Here is a 16,209-nt window from a genome sequence, read left to right as displayed (position 1 = left end):
GCTGTGAGATAAGTGTATTTTATGGAATAAAATATCTATTTGAGTATTTAAATTATATCTAAAAACAAACAAAAAAAGTAGAATAAATAAATAAAAAAGAAGGAATGAGAAACAAAGAATGACATGAAAGCACATACCAATTGTAGGAAAACAAGTATTTGGAAAATGAGAATTTTTGTCACATGAACAACTCTAATGTGTGCATTCATTTAAAAAAAACAACAACAACAATAACAACAACAACAACGAAAAAAACTCCGTTTTCTGAATTATCGAGATAATAAAAGAATGATAATGAAAATGTAAACATTTGCCTTTAGGTATCTGAATATCAAGATAATTTCATTTACAAGAAATTATGTTCGGTTTTCTGGATAGATAGATAGATAGATAGATAGATAGATAGATAGATAGATAGATAGATAGATAGATAGATAGATAGATAGATAGATAGATAGATAGATAGATAGATAGAGATAGTTTTCTAAACAATTCTAAACCCATTCTAAACAATTGAATCATTTTAATAATATATATATGGATAAAAAATTGTTCAGTTTTCAGTTTTTCTGAAAAATTAGATAGATTATTTTTCACAATAATAAAATTTAAATAGAAAAAGTCTCAGGTTTTGTTTTTTTTTTCCATATCAGTGAGCTCATTTACTGTACAACTCAGCTGTGAAGCATGAATTGATCGATAACCAAGTTTACAAGCTTGTGTTTCGTTTTGTGGGTATTTGTTTTATAGTGAGGGTTATGCTTGGTGCCACCCCAGGAAAATAAAGCAAAATTCTAACAAATTCTTAGTTTAGACGGACGTACAATTACCTGGATCATTTTCAGACTTTAGTTGTAACACTCATTTCATTATTTCCTAACTTGAAAAAAAACTCAAATACAGTAATTCAGAAAAACTGTGGATAAATAAATAAATAAATAGCTTTATCTTTTAATTTGAAGCTGCGGACCGGAACACATTTTCTCCGTATTTGCTTTCGATTTGTTACTGGTTGGGTATCGATAGTCAATGCACCTTCTCGCGCCTCACCGGCCGTCGGTCGTCTCGATCGCTGCTGAAGAAGAATCAGAAAATCTGTATAAGAAAGCGGATGAGCCACGAGCCGGTTCGGTTTGTTTCTGCATCTTTTCCATCTAGTTTCTGGAAGGCAGCGGAGCCACATTCCAGCAGCTTCTTTTTTATTACCAAGGTGAGGAAGAGTAGGAGGAGGAGGATAAGGAGGAGAGAGGAGAGGAACAGGAGACAGGCAGACAGCAGCAATATCTTGGCGCATTGGAGCTTATGGATTATTGAGAAGTGAGGGCCGGATAAAATATTCATAAAGACTTTTTAGAAGAAAACATAGAGTGGGATAGTGCTCAGATCCTGCAGTGATTCACCTGTCCGGTCCGGCGCTGCGTGCGCACACACTGACCTGAGACCACGGTGCTGCTAGAAAAGGATTTTGCATCCAGCGAGTGTGCACAGTGTGTGTGAGTGTGTGTGTTTGGAAAGGAGCCCCCCTGCTGCAGTACTTTCCTGCTGAACGAGTAGAGTGATGCCACCGACTTGCTGACAGACACCGGGTAGTTATCCGCATCCCTCCCCTCCTCCCTTCCTCCTGGACGGACGGACGCATCGACCCCTGCGATCCCCACTAATATGCAATGGTTTTTTGTGCAGAAGCCGACAGCTGCCGCGTACCGCCGACTTCACGCTAGCGCCGCCGCATGCCTGTCAGTCGCTGCCGCTCCTCTCCCCGCGCCGCGCGGCAGACGACGCCATTTGAAGAGGAGCGCTCGGGGGCTTTTCACGCCGCGGCGGCCGGGCGGCAGCAGCACCAGCGACAACTCCTCCGCAGCTGAAGAACACCGGCCACTGGAGCAGCCGGAGTCTGAGATCGAGGAGAGCAACGCCGCAGCGGTTGCTCTTTTCCTGCCGCACGAGGACGACGTCGACGCGGCATACGTGCGGTTGGTGGTCACAGAGCTTGTGGGAAAAGCGGGTGAGAATCCGGGCGAGGAGCCGGGCTTCCTGCTCTTATTCTTGTCTATGGTGCAAATTGGGGGGGCGAAGCACCGCCAAACTGAGCCCAACAGCTGGCCGGCTCTGCTGGCATGCAAACAGGGGGGTGTTTCAGCCCCCATGCGGTGGGTGAATTTTAGGCTGCCGCATCCGGAGCTCCTCTCGTCCCCCACCTCTTCCTCCACCTCCTCCTCTTCTTCTTCTTCTTCTTCCTCCTCCTCCTCCTCCTTCCCAGTCTCGGCCAAATCCATGCGGTTTATTTGGAACAACATTTTCAGCAAAGGATCGCATATGCTGCAGTGTCTTTGTGGCAAGAGCCTCAAGAAAAACAAGAACCCAACTGGTGAGTTTGTTGTGAGTGTATGTCTCCCTGTCCTTTTTAAATTCGGTTTGTGTGTATATACTTGTGTGAAGATGACAGAAAAAGACTTTATTGGGTGTTATGTGCCTGTGCGCGCGCGTCAGAGTGAAATGTGCTTGTGTATCCCCTCTCGAGCCTGCACAGTTCGACTGGTTGCTGGTGTTTCTCTGCAATCGCAGTTGTGCAGCAAGTGAGAGCACTACAGGGAGGGGAGAGGGGGTGCTGATGGAAAAGGAGGGGAAAGGGGGTGGGGTGCTAACTTATTAGCACATACTGACTATACAGTGCATGCGGAAAAACCGTGCGTGATGCCGCAGAAAATCAAGTCTAATGCAGCATACAGACTCGCTCAGGCTCGAGTAAACTGCATGATTAAACAGCACATGGCCTTATTTGGATTTCCACTGTGGACATATACAGTGCACAATGAGTAAAGGGGGGGAAGAGTCCCCTGCTGCAGACATTTCAGCCAAAATGAGGTAAACACCAAAATTGCTTCACATGAGTTGGGGTGGTGTAGACTTCAATACAGTGTTTATGGCAACTTTTCCAAACAACAAACTCAAATGCAACATCTTCAAACTCCAGTTTCTCACTATCACGTGTTAGTTTTTTATCCTCAAGACAAATTTAGCTTTGCAAAAATTTGTGATTTAACAGAATATTCTGCTTTGTTCTCCACCAGATTTTACTCTATCAGCTTTGCGTGACAGCAGAGGAGAGATTGACACATTGTGAAAGGAATTGTTGGCATTATTGGTATATTGAGGTTTGAGAGGGCTGCCTACTGTAAACCACACAGTATTTAAAGGGCAACACGACAGAATGAGTTATTTCAAGTTCTTAACTACACACTAACTATTCTGTCATCTCTGGGCAAAAGAATTTGGCTTTGAATTTTAAAATCAGACTGAGATAAGGTCATAAATCAATGCAATTTCTTTCCTTGCTTTTAAAATGTTGGCTTAAATAAACATTTTCTTTATTTCAAGAAATTATAAATGAATTCCCGTTACTACCTCATTTGAACACAATAAAGGAAGCCTTGGAAGTGCAGGTGGGCCACCATCTACAAATTGGGACTCCCAAGACAGAATGCAGAATGAAACGACAAAAAGAACTAATATGAGACAAACAAAACAACAACAACAAAAAAGCCAAACAAACCAGATTAATGCTCAACTCTAAGGTAGCAAAAGATAATGCAAAGTTTTAAATATGTGAAAACTGCTTCATCTTTCTAGTATTTTGCACCTCAGAGTTAATGGCAAAAAATGCACAAAGGCTATCTGGATGGTATGATGAGGTCAGCCATTAATGGTGTGTCTTCTCTTTGTCCTTGAGTGGCAAACAGTCATCTTTCTCTCGTTTGAGTGATCATGAAGTGCTGTCCTTTTGGTTTTGGAGCCGATTTGTGAAAAGGATAGACATGCAAAAAATTTCAGCACCATGAACAGCTACTAGTTTGTACAGACTGTGTTTCAGCACCAGAAACTGCTTCAGTAAATTTGTTGTTAGTGATTTTCCAGGTTTGGCTTTTCAACTTTTTGGGGGGGCTTTTTCAGCAACAGGCAGCCACTGGTTGTTCGGCCTAAGAACTGGCTTGTAAAAGTATTATCTTTTCTAAAAACATTTGAGAATCAGATAAGATCTAATTATGTATGCTGATATGTCTTCCCTGTGCAAAATAATTGCACTGTAAAATATTTGAACAGGGATATTTCTTAGAAAAGTTATAAAACAATGGGGATTACAAATCCTGCAGATTAAAGGGGGAAAAATTGGCACAGGTAAAATGACCACTCTGCCAGTGTAACTGGATAGTAACTGCAAATTGCTCACATGACTGCTTGTGCTATTTCCTTTTGGGCTTTGTTTCAGCCCTTTTTGTGTTTGATGAACTAGCTTGAAACTAGATTTGATGGATTTTTCAGGGGGAGGCTTTCAGTATGTGATACACGAACAGAGACTTTAAAAGCAGATTCAACGATCAAACTCTTTTCTAAACTGAAATGGAACTGACAGACTACAAGTCTTCTCCATTTACAATGCAGTACCAAGGTTTCACAGACTGAGATTCTGATCTGAACATCTGACACACGGATCTGACAAAGGCTCCCTCACTTAGTAATAACTTTAGATGATTATAATTTATTTTTATTTAACCAGCAAAATCCAGCTGTGCATGTATGGATGTCCATGTATGTGTTTATGCTGTACTTACTATCAGAATCAAGCTAAAAGTTTTGGTTTCTTTCTTGCCGCAGCACAGTTGCTGCTGCTAGACTGCACTGTGCTCATTGACACTGATTTAACTATTTAAGATTTAAAAACATTACATGTAGCATCAAGGTAATGAACTAAAACATTTCACATGTGATCAGACTGAGTTGGGTCCTGTTGAAATGGACCAGTATTAGTCAGCTGAATGGAGTGTAAGTATTGTCAATGGGACCCTCTCTGTTACCACCAGATGAACCTGTATCATACATTGTTAAAAGCAATAAGGCACAGTGTTACTCACTGTCTTGTTTCCCAGTTGGTGTGCCCCAGATAGAGACATTCACCTTTTATAGCACACGTAGGCATGCACTCAATGCACACACACACACACACACACACACATTTGCCTACCCATCCTATTTAGAGAGTTGCAATTAAAGCATCATACTTTATACATTATTTAAACTCTGGAGTATGGCAGTCAGGTTTGTGCTAAGTTAGATCTGTTTCTCTCACACTCCCCTGCACATGCACACATTCACAATGTATATTTAGATATATTTAAATATATTTTGTGTAGATTTTATTAAAGTTTAATCTGTCAAGAGTTGTATTACCAAAGAGATAGGTCTCCAAACTGTTAAAAAAAAATGCAGATTTCTGGATCAGGCAAGTTAATATTTTCTCCAATTTCATTTGTGCATGTTTCTTCTTCAGTCACTCTTTCTCCATTTCAAGTTGCATGCAGCTACGTTGTTCAAATGACTTGATGACTTGACAAAATAGTGACAGTCAGGGTGATGTCTGCCCTCTGAAGTCACCCGTAGGGTTTTGGTTTGAATGTGTATGAGTGTGCTCATTAGTTCATGGCCTCTTTGTCCAAATGCTGCGGTCTGCAGAAAGACAGATGACTTTGCCGGTCTCAACTGCTTTTGCCCTGAACTCATGTACGTCATATTGCACAAGAAAAACTGTACAGTGACACAGATAATTTTATATGAGAAGAAACAAACAAAACAAAACCACCCCAAAAAATTGAACTTTAATTGTAAAGCCAAATGAGATCCTTTATTTCTGATAAGACATTAAAAGAGGTATATATATACCTGGGTTTTGTTGATGTTTTATGCACATACTAGTAATTCCGGTATATGCACCATAAGCTCATTACACACTCAGATGCTGTTTCTACAAACACCGATATGCTGGCAAAATATCAATAGCAGCATAAATTAGTAGAACATCTCAGAACCAAAGCAGTTACTAGCAACAGGTGATTAGCATGTTTGGCATAAAAGTCTCACGAGGGGAAAAAGAAACATCCAGAAAAATCCCTGTATATAAGATTTTCCTCTTCATGAAAAACTAGTACTGAATGATCATGATCTTTGGATCTCTCAGACAGCACTTCATTAAAAACAGACAATTCTGAAGAGGAAATCAGTGTATGGGCTCAGTAACACAGAAACCTTTAAAAACAGTACCTATTTTGATAAGTAACACCTTAGAATACACATGGAAGAAGACAGTACATGTGTACATGTTAAAGTTGTTACCAGGGGCCTTATTTATAAAGCTATTGTAGGTACAAAAGCCGGTGTACGCCAATTATAGTAAACTTTTTGGGATTTATGAAAAACCAAACTTGGCGGGAAAATGTTCTTACCTCTGCGGAAACTCTGACCCTGGCATACACATAAAATCTGGGAAAAGGGAAAACTGCGACACCAATGGTACAGAATAAAATCAAGGAAATGATGAGGTAGGCAGTCTGCTGCTAGCATTTACCGGTCAGTAAAAGAAAATGCAAAAAGTAAGCTTCAGTTATGCATTCTAAGACTCAGCATAGTGGGATGGCATCTAGAAATGATGCAACACTTCTGAAACACACAAGAGGTGGATTTCCTTTTATTTTATTATTCTTACACAAACCTTTTATAATTGTTGTCCCAATTTCCTTCAAGACAGTCTCCATTTCCTGCAACTCCTTGCCCATCTGGTTAATAGTGTTGATCACATCCCTCTGCACCTAAAGGACTTCCTCTGAGGACACGGCTGCTGCGGTGTTGGGTGGAGTATCTGGCCTCACCCTCTCCAATCACAGCTGCAGCAGCACCGACCCACCTGGAACACCCAGGAACTATAAAGAAATATTATTTAACACTAAATAAACTGGCACCAATCTCATATGTATCTGTACATGTTTATTTTATACTTTAAAACAAAAGACTACATTATTGGCATCATTACTGTCATTTAGCAGACGTTTTTCTCCAGAACAATTTACTGTGGGCTGTAGCTTCTTGCCAAAGGTGCCCAGTCAATTGAGATATCCAGCCACACCAACCAATGTCTCTGGTGTGTCTTCCCTTCTGACACTGCAATGACAGCATCTGCTGCCTGCTGCCACTATTCTGCCTTTCTGACACAAGTAGTGCCCACGCCCTGCCCACCAATTAAACATTTTCATGTTTTTCACCATGGTCCATCAGAATCTCAGTATCACATTCCGAAAAAATCCGCTTCCTCTCTCTTTTCCCCTCCCGAGCCATCATGGAAATGATATGATGAATATTTATTATAGGCGGTCACTTGATCTTTAGAGCCACCATGTGGGCGTGAGAAGTTGCTCCCTCACATGTGCCTGCTTTAGAGTTGATTCTGATTTATAAATGGAAGCAGGTGGGATGTATGTGCACACGCTTTTATAAATCTGAAAGTTTTTTTGTGCATGCATGACGCCCCTGAAGTGCAGATATCTATGCACAAGAGGCCACTGGATCCACTCACAGATTAAACCATGTTCATGTCTGTAGGAATTTTGCCCACTGATGACCACCATCCATTCACAATTTCATTCACAGATTTACTTTGTTGCCAAAAAAGGAAGTGATGCAACACAATAGTAGAGATTTCAAAATAGATTTTCTGGAGTTATGTTTAAGATGCCTATGTACTACTTTCAATTAAATATGGAGTTTAAATTTCAGGTGTATTTTAAAGCTTGGCATTGCAGCTCATCTACAAGATAAGGGTCAAAAACAATGCAACAGGACACATTCTGTCAGAAACTAGTGTCGAGACACTGGCATTCATAAAAAAAATGGTTATTTTAATATATTTGACAGAGAACAGTCTCTATTTTTGAGGGAGCAGCCAGAGAATCTAATTTTATTGAATGTCAGAGACAATATGCCAGAATAGACGTTTGCATCAGTGTGATGGGTTAATACCAGTAAGCTTGTAATAAAAAGACAAAGCCTGCATGGAGCTGCTGGTGTCAGTCAAGTGTCATGTTTTATTCTTTTTAGTCCTGATATAAAAATAATTGACTTGAATCATGCCTGATTAATTTGCATGGAACAATTTTAAATTTTGCGGTAAGGGAGCAGGTAAGGACCACGGACTTTGGGACATACTTATTAGGGTGTCCTTATTGATTTGATTATAACAGCTGATAGTTCAGCAGTGGGAACAGTATAATTTTCAAGATGAAGCAATGAGTCAAAGAGCAGCTTGGGAAATGTGTGTTTGTTTGCAGGCATATGTGTGTTTTGACAGCTCTACCTCCAGGTATCTGCAATAGGAGGGTGAGTGTTGAGTGTTATTTCTCCAAGTGCACTTAGAAAGCAGCAGGGCATCAAAGGCTTCACTGAGAAGTGTTTTTACAGACTGAACGATAAGAAGTGGAGAAAGACTCGACGACAACTTGGTTTGTATTTGACTGGCTCAGTGAAAAGTATTTCATTGGTGCGGCTGGAGATGTAAAACTGCAGCGGTGAAGGACGTGGATTGAGAAATAAAAAGAGAAGTGCTGCAAGTGTAAAATCCAAACATATTTTCCAACCAGCCATTAACATAGCAAGAAATGTAAATGGGAAAACGAAGCAGCTCATTTTTTTCCAATGAGTTCTCACTCTGTAGCTTTTCTTAGCACCTCTTCTTGATATCTCTGCTCTTCAATTCATCCCTTTGTTCTCCTTCTCCCTCACACACACTTGAGCTGACTTTGAGTCTTCCCTTGTCTGTGTTAACCTTTTGCCTGATGAAAGCCCTGCATGACATAATCGCCATATCTGTGTGTGCTGATGTGTGTGTTAACATCAGAGGCCACACTGGGGGAGTCCAGGGGATTTAAGAAGCAGATTTTTCCAAAGAGAGCTATGGATCTGTGTGTACAGGTGTGTGTTTGAGTGCCATGGACTTTGACGTTATACTGAACATAGCGGAAAGGAGAATTAAGGCTGCTTTGGGTAAAGTTGAAGCAGGTAAGGTTCACTTTACAATGATAACAAATGTGTTTTATGTTAAATAAATAATTAAGAATTAAAGGCTGATTTACTATCACTATACACTAAAAATCCTCCCCACAGTAACATTATAGTATTTGCCACACCCTTCACTGGTTTTACCATATACCCTTCACAAGTTTTAGAAGTAACCCTACTTTAACACACCTGAATTAAATGAATGGCTTGTTAACAGGCTGCAAAGAACTTGATGAGGAAGTTCATTAATTTGAACACGTCTAAGACATCCAGGGCAATGGGTCCCGAGGACCTGGATTGAGAAACATTGGTATAAATTCACCCATTTCATTTTCTTGTTTTGCTATTTAACAGTCAACAACATTTTTAAAACTTTAACTTTAACTTTAAATTCAAATCATAGGATTAATCCAGCTCCCTCTCTGTGTCTTTTGTGTAATGTTTAAATCAACATACATGCATACTATATTTTTTTTATATGTTCTAGCCTGCAGTTCAGAAAAGCATTTAGACCAAGTTGGGTTGACCTGATAAACTTCAATTTAGTTAAGTTTCCACAATAAAATAAAATAAAATAAAATAAATAAATAAATACATAAAATCCCACAACACATTAGAAAATATATGTATATTTTTAAAGGGGCTAGTGTTAAACTGATTGAAGCCGTAATTTTACTGGATTAAATCTACTTTATCAATTTTTTTTTTCTCAAGAAGCTTTGTTAATTATTATCATCCAGATACAACTGAAAAGTAAGACATAACCCCAGTTTAAAAAAAAGGATCAAAATAATAAATACAATACAATACAATTAAATTAAATTAAATTAAATTAAATTAAATTAAATTAAATTAAATTAAATTAAATTAAAGTTACATTTTCTTACCCAGAGAAATGAAGAATAAAATTTGGGATAAATGTAAACTATAAATAAAAACTGAGCACAGATTCACTTATATTTTAAACCATGACTAAAACATGAAATGTTCAAAGTGAGAAATTGTAAAACTATTAAGAAAAATCTGTTTTAATTTTGATTTTGATGCTACCAACACTTCTGTATAAACTGGGTTAAATATTTTACCATTTCTAAAAGCCTCGTTTGTCACATGTTGCTCACATTACAAATAATTCAGTTTAACAAAAAGAGCTGATAAACTATGAAGTTTTACTCATTGTTTTTAAAAAATGACAGAACTACAGATTACATCTCATTATGTGATGATATCAACACTAGATGATATGGACATTAAACGGCTGCTACATATATTGCAGTTCTTTACATTTAGCATATTTTTATGTATATGTTGATTTGGCCATAAATGCACATTAGGAGGAAGAATGGGTGGCTTTTAATGTTAGTCCATCAACTCCCATGACACACTACATTTTTCACAGTCTTTTGACTCTTTTACTTAAAATAATGTGAGAGCACATCTAAAATAGATGATTCTGGTTAAAGATGATGGTTAGTGGTTACAGTTGAAGATTCACTACTACTTCTTGTTTGGGATTACACATACCGATTTATTTTCTCATGAGACTGGGCTGCTTTTGAGCTGTGCTAATAACAAGCCAATGGTTCTTCTCTTCTTAAGCCATGAGAGCACAGCCTCAATTCAGTTTCCAAATTGAATTTCAGAGTTTGATTCATGATTCTTAAAGACAGTTTTTTTTTCTTTTACTTCAACTCAATATCATAAATGAGTTCTGGCCTGAAGAGAGCAATTTTCCACATGTAGTTTAGATATGTTCTCTTTTAATGCATCTTGACAGCAGATAGAAAGTAATGCACAGGTGTATTAAAGATAGCTGCATTATCCCTGTGGGACAATCCTGCTGTTGCACGTTTGGGATCTATTGTCCTTGATCATTATCAGGATCTACTGTGGCACTAAAAGGACCTTATAGCTTTTTTTTTTTTTTTTTTTTTTAAACACATGTGCTTTTCATGCAACAAGTCAAAATATATGCTGTGAAAAAGATTTATGGATCTTAGATGTGTGCCTGAGGAAAATGCATTACATTTCTTTACAGAAAAGGGTCTGTTTTTTTTTTTTTAACTTAATGCCACCAAAGCCCTGAAGATCATGGTCACTCAATACTGGCTTTCAGCATAAGCACAGATTTCTTACTATGAGGTGTTTTCTGTTAACATTATACGGCTTTTCCAGTCTACCTTAAAACTTTGTAGCATGACACTGACATCAAATTAAAAATTAGCATTTGAATTAAAAAAGAAAAAACAAAAACTATTTTCAATCAAACAAAAGGTTTACATATAATTCTACGGCCTATAGAAGAAATCTTTCTTACACGCCTCATCACATTGAACTCAGAATACACATAACTTGACATGCTTCATAAAACACCTCTTGTAGTATTTGATAAGTCAGGTGTTGCTTTGTAGCATCTGTCTAGAGAACTGTTACAGAGCTGTCAGTGGTATGTTGGCATGCGTGTTCCTGAGTAGTGAACAGATGAGGTCAGCTGCTCATCTGTTGCTTCCTTAAGTGTGATGAGTTTATTGTTGATTTTGGACAACCTAATTGAAAGCTGAAGAGGGGATAGCTACAGCCTTATTTGTAAATGACTCTGAGGAAATGTAATTAGCCTTAACTGTTTAACACTGAAAGCAAATCTTTCTAAAAAGAAAAACCTTAAGTATGGACTAAAATACTGCAGTTAAACCTGTTTAATGACAAACTTCACCTCAGACTCCATATTATTTTGTCCTGATCCCTTTACAGTCTTAGAGTTGTAAAATGGAAATAAAATCAGAATTTAAAAAATCAGCAAGAATGTGCTTTATTAGTTTTTCCAGCACCCCAGAAATCTCCCTTGTACTTATGAACAGGGTCCCTCTTTGATGTGTATTGTGGTGCAGTTTGGATTGGATGCAGCGCACGTTGTAGCTTCTAAGGCTGAATGAGATCCCTTAATGCGCCATGTTGCTGAACTCTTCCTATGGTCTGGATTGCTGTGCAGTCATACACATGCCCGTATTTCTAGAAAAGCTTCTCCTTTAATGCAACACTGTGGCTAAAACAGATTAGTCACAGGGCTCTGTGGTGTTACTGTTGGCCTCAGAAATGGGTGTTCTGCTATCTGAAGCAGCACTGGCTTCATTATCTGTTGACGCTGCCATTGTTTACAGTTAATGCTAAAATTAAATTAGTGAAAGAGGTAGAAGAGCAGAACCACTGTTTACAGTACTTCAGAATCTTACTTTTTTCATAATCAAAATTTAAAATATAGTCAGTAGAGGATTTAATTTACTTTACTATTTTGTTTTTATCCAACAGGATTTAAAAATCAAATTTCCTCTTCAAAGAAGCCTCCATTCACTGGAAGTGGGAACTATTAAAGCTGTGAGAAATGACAACTCTCCTCGCAACAGTAGGCTGAAATTAAAGGCTCGGTCCTTCCCAGCATGTGAGAGACTGTGGGTGGTTCTGAAAACGTTCTTTGTTCAGCTTTGACTGGCTAACAAAATCATATCTAGTCACATTTCTATTTTCTACCTATGTGGTCCATGCCTCTTATTTAAAATGAGTTTCTCAGTCACATACAGCACATGAAATAAAAACATGGACATTTTTCTACATCTGCTCAGATGTTTCATGCATTAGAATGAAAGAAGTGAAAACATTTTGCAACATCCATTATGTTTTAACAGGTTTTGTTTTGAGGAGAGTAGCCCTTGAGAACCAGAGAGACATCCCTGTCCTGAACAGTCAATGTGAATAACTGATAAAAAAAAATGTTTATATAAGGTTCCATATTACATAGGAGCCCATCTTTATATAACCTTAATTCCTATTCCATTAATAGGTTCTGCCTGGGTCTTATTTGAAGACACCAGCATTGCTTCCCAAAGTTGTGGTTTGGAGGGATACTGTATGCCCACCCTCAGATCTTCTTTAAAGGGGCAATAAGCTAAATCGTTTCACCGCAAGGTTTGCTGTTGTGTGATGCCTGTAGACAAAAACAAAGTGTGTAATGAGCCACACCTCCCTCTACCTCCTACTCGCCTTGTTCGTAACAAAAGTGCAAACACACTGAGTAAAACAATATTATTAACTTATAACATTTATGTTGTTACCTATGGTCCAGGAGAAGAGCTAGCTTCCAGTCAAATTGTAGCTCATTTAGCTTTCGCAGTGCTTTCCTCTTTGAAAATACAAGGCCAGTGCTAATCCGGGTTATGTCCCTTTCTCTATCTGACAACTTCTTTGCCAACGACCATTGCTTTTTTTCAAGGTAATGTTGGTTCCTGGTCATCTTCTGGTCAATGTTTCGTTCAGCTCTCTCCCATTTTGCTTTGAAAATATGCGCTGCCATTGCTTGCTGGCTGAATCCTTTTATAAGGAGGGAGGACTGAGGGCTCTGAGAGAAGGGAGGAGGCGGCAATTCACATGAAAGTACATGAATGTGCAGCCGGACCGACTGGTAAACACAGGCCTGGAGATCAACACGGAGAGACAGCATGTGACGTCATGTTACACATAGCCATTTTTTAATTCTTCCAATCTAGAAATGATGAATTTCCACTTACTGCCCCTGTAAGGCTTCACGGGTTCTCAATACAGATGAGATTAGGGGATGATAATGGCCACACCACAAGTTTTCTCCCCGTTACACCCATAACAGCATGTGATGGTGCATTGTCTTTATTGTAGAAGACAGTTTTTCCTATACCGTGGCAGGAAATGGTTCGTCAGAAACTGAATGTGTTAACAGAGGTAATTTTAGCACTATCAGTCACCCGAAAGTGTCCTACTACCTCACTTTATCATTCTAGCCTAAAACATCTCTCCACCACCTTGCTGATGCTGCAGCCCTGTTGGGACATGGTGACTATCCAGAACGCCATCCATCTGGACCATCCAGTGTAGCACAGTATTCATTGAATAAAAATGTTGGAAAATGAGTCATGCATTATGTGCAGCTGCTCTCTCTGGAGAATACTGCATGGAGAGGTTCTTGGGATTCCAGAGACACCAGCAGCTTCAAATACCTGTTTGCAGCTCATAAGTAACTTGAACAGCTTCTTAATGCAATTCGCCTAACAGACTTTCCTTGATGCTTTTGTCTGAAAAAAAATCTGTTCTGAATCATAAATAGTACGATAAATATCCAATGTTTATATACATTTTGCAAGGCATTGCACCATTTCACACTTTAATTTACAGAAAGATCCTTTGTTTAATGTGGAACAACCTTAATTATATTCCCTTTAAGTTCAGCAGGAAACCTAATCAGCCCTGTCTGAGATTGTTGTCTGTAACAACTGTCTGATGGACTCAAAGGGCCAGTTACAACAGAATAAAAGGATAAGGTTTTAATTTAACAGATGCACAGGGTTGATGATCAGAGTCTAAAAAAACAGAGGCAAGTTAGAGATGCCTTCAGTCGGATAAGAATTTCCATCAACATTCTTTAGGGACTCACATGTAGAGATGTGAAGAACCAGGTATAGGTTGCTGGATGCTGCATCAGTGGGGCAGTAATATTTGTAGTTGAGCCACAGTCTGGAGGAAAGCGGTACAGTGAATGATGGGTAAAGTTCAGTCAGATGGCAGGGAGAACTGACAGGATATAAGCTTGCAGAGGTTAAACAAGGTAATGACTGATGTGGGTGCAGCGTTGTGGTAGTTACTGAAAAAAAGTAACTAGTTACTAGTTACTTCATATAAAAAGTAACTCATTTACTTTGATTACTTACACCAAAAAGTAATGTGTTACTGTTGAAAGTAACTTTTTAGTTGCTTTTGTAAAAGAACATTCTTAAAAATCCTATTAATATCTTTATAGCTTAATTAGTGTTGTAAGAAATATAAAACAAACTTAAACACAAAGTATTTTCAACACTAATTTATTTAAGTCAGGCCAGCAGATTATTTGAAAAAAAGAAAAAAAAACTTTAACAGCTGCTCAAAAATTAAATATATGCTGCATGTTGAGCCCTCCAAGGCACCATCTACTCTTTATTATATATCTTTTTATTTACACATTTCCTTAGTTTTTCCCAACTGTTTCATGTTTCCCGTTCCGCATACAGGGGTTATTGCTTTATGGAGCGCTGTGAGAGAATCAGGAGGAGGTTGACATGCCTGCTTATAAAAAGAGAGGACCAGGTGAAACTGGTTCAGTTAATGAGCTGATTGTCAGAGAGTAGAGAAGTGACAGGAAACATGACCAAATAAGGCAAGGGCCAGCTCCAGAATGGAAACGTGACAGTTATTGTGATCAAAACAGACAAGAGAAACAACACAAACTGAATCTAATACAAAAAAAGACTAAAACCCAAATGTTTAATTAAAATCCTACATGCAGAATAATTTGGAATACTGTATTGTTCCTAGTTTCCTTTAATTTATTATTTAATGCCAGATTGTCACTCATCAGTTTGTCATGACTCTGTGTGCCCTGCTGATTGGTTCTGTGGATTTTATTTTAATACTGTTCCAGCAGCATTTTCATATATATTTTTGGGTTAAAAATTCAAGAACCTGCTGCCTTTTGTGTGTAAGGGGCTGCCTTTCATCATGGACTGTGACGTTCAAAGTGGCGCCATAGCTGCGCCATAGTGGCGCCATTACTTGCCATAACGCAGCACTCTGTGAACCTCCTGAGGTGTGACTCATTACACAAAGACCAGAAAGTCATGGTGACATAAAAAACTTAGAGTCACTGGGAAAAAAATACTATCTTCACTCATTAAAGAGGAGCAGTGGGCTTACAGTGAGGTTTAGCTGGGATCAGAAAACATTCACTTTCTGACACAGATCACTGCAAGACAAGCACAGCGGGAGAGGGAGGAAATAAATTAGCATTGACAGATGCATTTGATTTCTCTGGCACCGGTCCAGCCTGGTTTGTACAGTCATGTTCTTTACCAGCTCTTCAATGAACTACTGTACGTTGTCACCTGGTTGTGTAGAAAGAGAGTAGTTAAGTCTCGTTATCTCTCTTCTGTTCTAACAGCTCCAGCATCTTCTCTCGTTTCCCCTCCTTCATTTTGGGGAAGGATGTGGAGTAATTATGTAGCTACTCTGATACAGAACCCCTCCATTTTTCACTGGTTCTGTGTTGAAAGTTGTCACTGATTACTTTAGCCTCCTCCTCTTCCTGCTCCAGCAACTCCTAGTCAATTTTTACTGCGTTGGGAAGATGAAAACACAGGGACATACATCAAACCTAAGAATACTTTGGATCTATATGTAAGATACAACTGGAAAGCAGAAAAAAGTTGGGACACTTATTCCACTTTTCATTGCAGACAAGTATAAAAAATATACACTGCTAAAAAAAAAATAAAGGAAACA

At 38.7% G+C, this 16,209-nt stretch overlaps 1 protein-coding gene across 1 annotated transcript in view; it reads left to right on the top strand.

The window, feature by feature from the left end:
* Positions 1 to 1,350: 1,350 nt before the first annotated feature.
* The window catches only part of LOC121635855 (fibroblast growth factor 14-like), a 61,416-nt gene continuing 46,557 nt past the window's right edge, over positions 1,351 to 16,209 (top strand). Inside the window, exon 1 of the mRNA XM_041979215.1 lies at positions 1,351 to 2,368. Within this exon, the coding sequence (XP_041835149.1) occupies positions 1,663 to 2,368 (706 nt within the window). The 5' untranslated portion in view covers positions 1,351 to 1,662. The remainder of the gene's footprint in view (positions 2,369 to 16,209) is intronic.

Source organism: Melanotaenia boesemani, chromosome 24, assembly GCF_017639745.1.
Source record: "Melanotaenia boesemani isolate fMelBoe1 chromosome 24, fMelBoe1.pri, whole genome shotgun sequence".
NCBI classification, from domain to species: Eukaryota; Metazoa; Chordata; class Actinopteri; order Atheriniformes; family Melanotaeniidae; genus Melanotaenia; species Melanotaenia boesemani.
The sequence above is the reverse complement of the archived record's forward strand: the minus strand, read 5'-3'. Positions and strand labels throughout refer to the sequence as shown.